General features: G+C 28.9%; 1 protein-coding gene across 1 annotated transcript; it reads left to right on the forward strand.

The window, feature by feature from the left end:
- Positions 1-470: 470 nt before the first annotated feature.
- LOC105560929 lies at positions 471-1,240 on the forward strand (the record flags this gene model as incomplete). The annotated part of the gene is made up of 3 exons (XM_012010459.1): positions 471-729; positions 896-958; positions 1,037-1,240. Coding segments are annotated over 3 exons (526 nt in total), but the record flags the coding sequence as incomplete, so codon positions are not given.
- Between the last annotated feature and the right edge of the window lie 228 nt (positions 1,241-1,468).

Consider the following 1,468-nt stretch of genomic DNA (forward strand, 5'->3'; position numbering starts at 1 on the left):
AGCCGTTTACTTGACCCTCCCCCCTTAAAAGAACTTATTTGGAACTAAAAAACCACGGGCGCATATTTTTATTGTATAATAGGAAGGTTTTTAAAACGCTAAAAAAATTAAATTTTTATTTATTTCATATAACGAACTGTCAAAATTATAAATAGTATCTTTGTAATGACGATTAAAGTATTTAATAAAATCTTGATATTCGCAATTAACTTTTACTTAGAATATATCTGCAGAATATTTCTCTCTACCCTCTACTTTTTCTCTTTTTTGAAATAACTAATAGAAACTATGTTTTATTTCTAATGAAAGGCATTTATTCTTTTAAAGTCTTGCGAAAAAGTTTAATACAAATCTTTCTTCTATTACAAACTTATTTAATGTTTATGGCAGTAAAAAATAATATGTTTGTATGTTTTTCAACAGGGTTTTTGTTTATAATTTTCTTTATTTACAATATGTACTTTTTCTAGCAATCCGGATGCAGCGCAATATTTGAGTTTTCCATCTATGAGATGTACCATGCAACGTGAACGTATAAAAAGCCGACCACCCGTACCTGATGCATTAGCATCATTACGTGATATTTTGGAAAATTGTGATATAATACCAAATATATATAAAGACAGTGTAACTACAAATGATGGGAAAACTGCAATAATATTATCAACCAAGTATTTACTAGAAGTTTTAGCATCCGCTACTGAACTCTATGTGGATGGAACATTTTCTGTAAGTATAACCATTCGCTCTTTATAAAATTTTAACAAAAAAATTATAATATTTACAGTGGCGAACAAATTGCAATATTATTTTTATAATTGCAGAATATTAAAGGATAATAAATATATATTTTTTTCAAATTTTAAAAAGAATTATTGTATATATTCCTTTTAAGGTTCTCCCACGCAAACCTCATATTGCGCAACTCTACTCTGTACATATACGATACATGGATACGGTAAGATATTTATTAAAAATTTTTGAAACATTGTTAATTAAAATTTTTGAAACATTAGAAATAAAATAATTTTTCCAGGGCATTGCGACATTATTCATCTTATGTGATGTACGTACAACTGCTATGTATGATATTTTGTGGGACAAAATTATGCAGCTAGTACCACAACTTGAACAAAATATCAATTTTGTAATGAGCGATTTTGAAATGGCTGCAGTAAAATCGCTTAGTACAAAGTTCCCCAGAGCAAATTTAACTGGATGTTGGTTTCATTTTAATCAGGTACATATAACAATTATGTATTAAGAAAATAAAATTACATATAGTTAATAAAATATTCTTAACTATTTGCCTAATTATAAGAACCGATTTTTCCATATTTAGTTTCCTTTTGTTACGTTTGTTAGTTGCACCCGCATTTCAGTAGCTGTATGCGACTCGGCTACTACACCTGTGATTGACTCTTGAGCTTGACGTTACCGTTCGCGCTTGCGTCCATTCTTTGTCAAC

The sequence above is a fragment of the Vollenhovia emeryi genome, unplaced genomic scaffold (genome assembly GCF_000949405.1).
Source record: "Vollenhovia emeryi isolate VEMERY1.0 unplaced genomic scaffold, V.emery_V1.0 DF945642.1, whole genome shotgun sequence".
Classification (NCBI taxonomy): Eukaryota; Metazoa; Arthropoda; class Insecta; order Hymenoptera; family Formicidae; genus Vollenhovia; species Vollenhovia emeryi.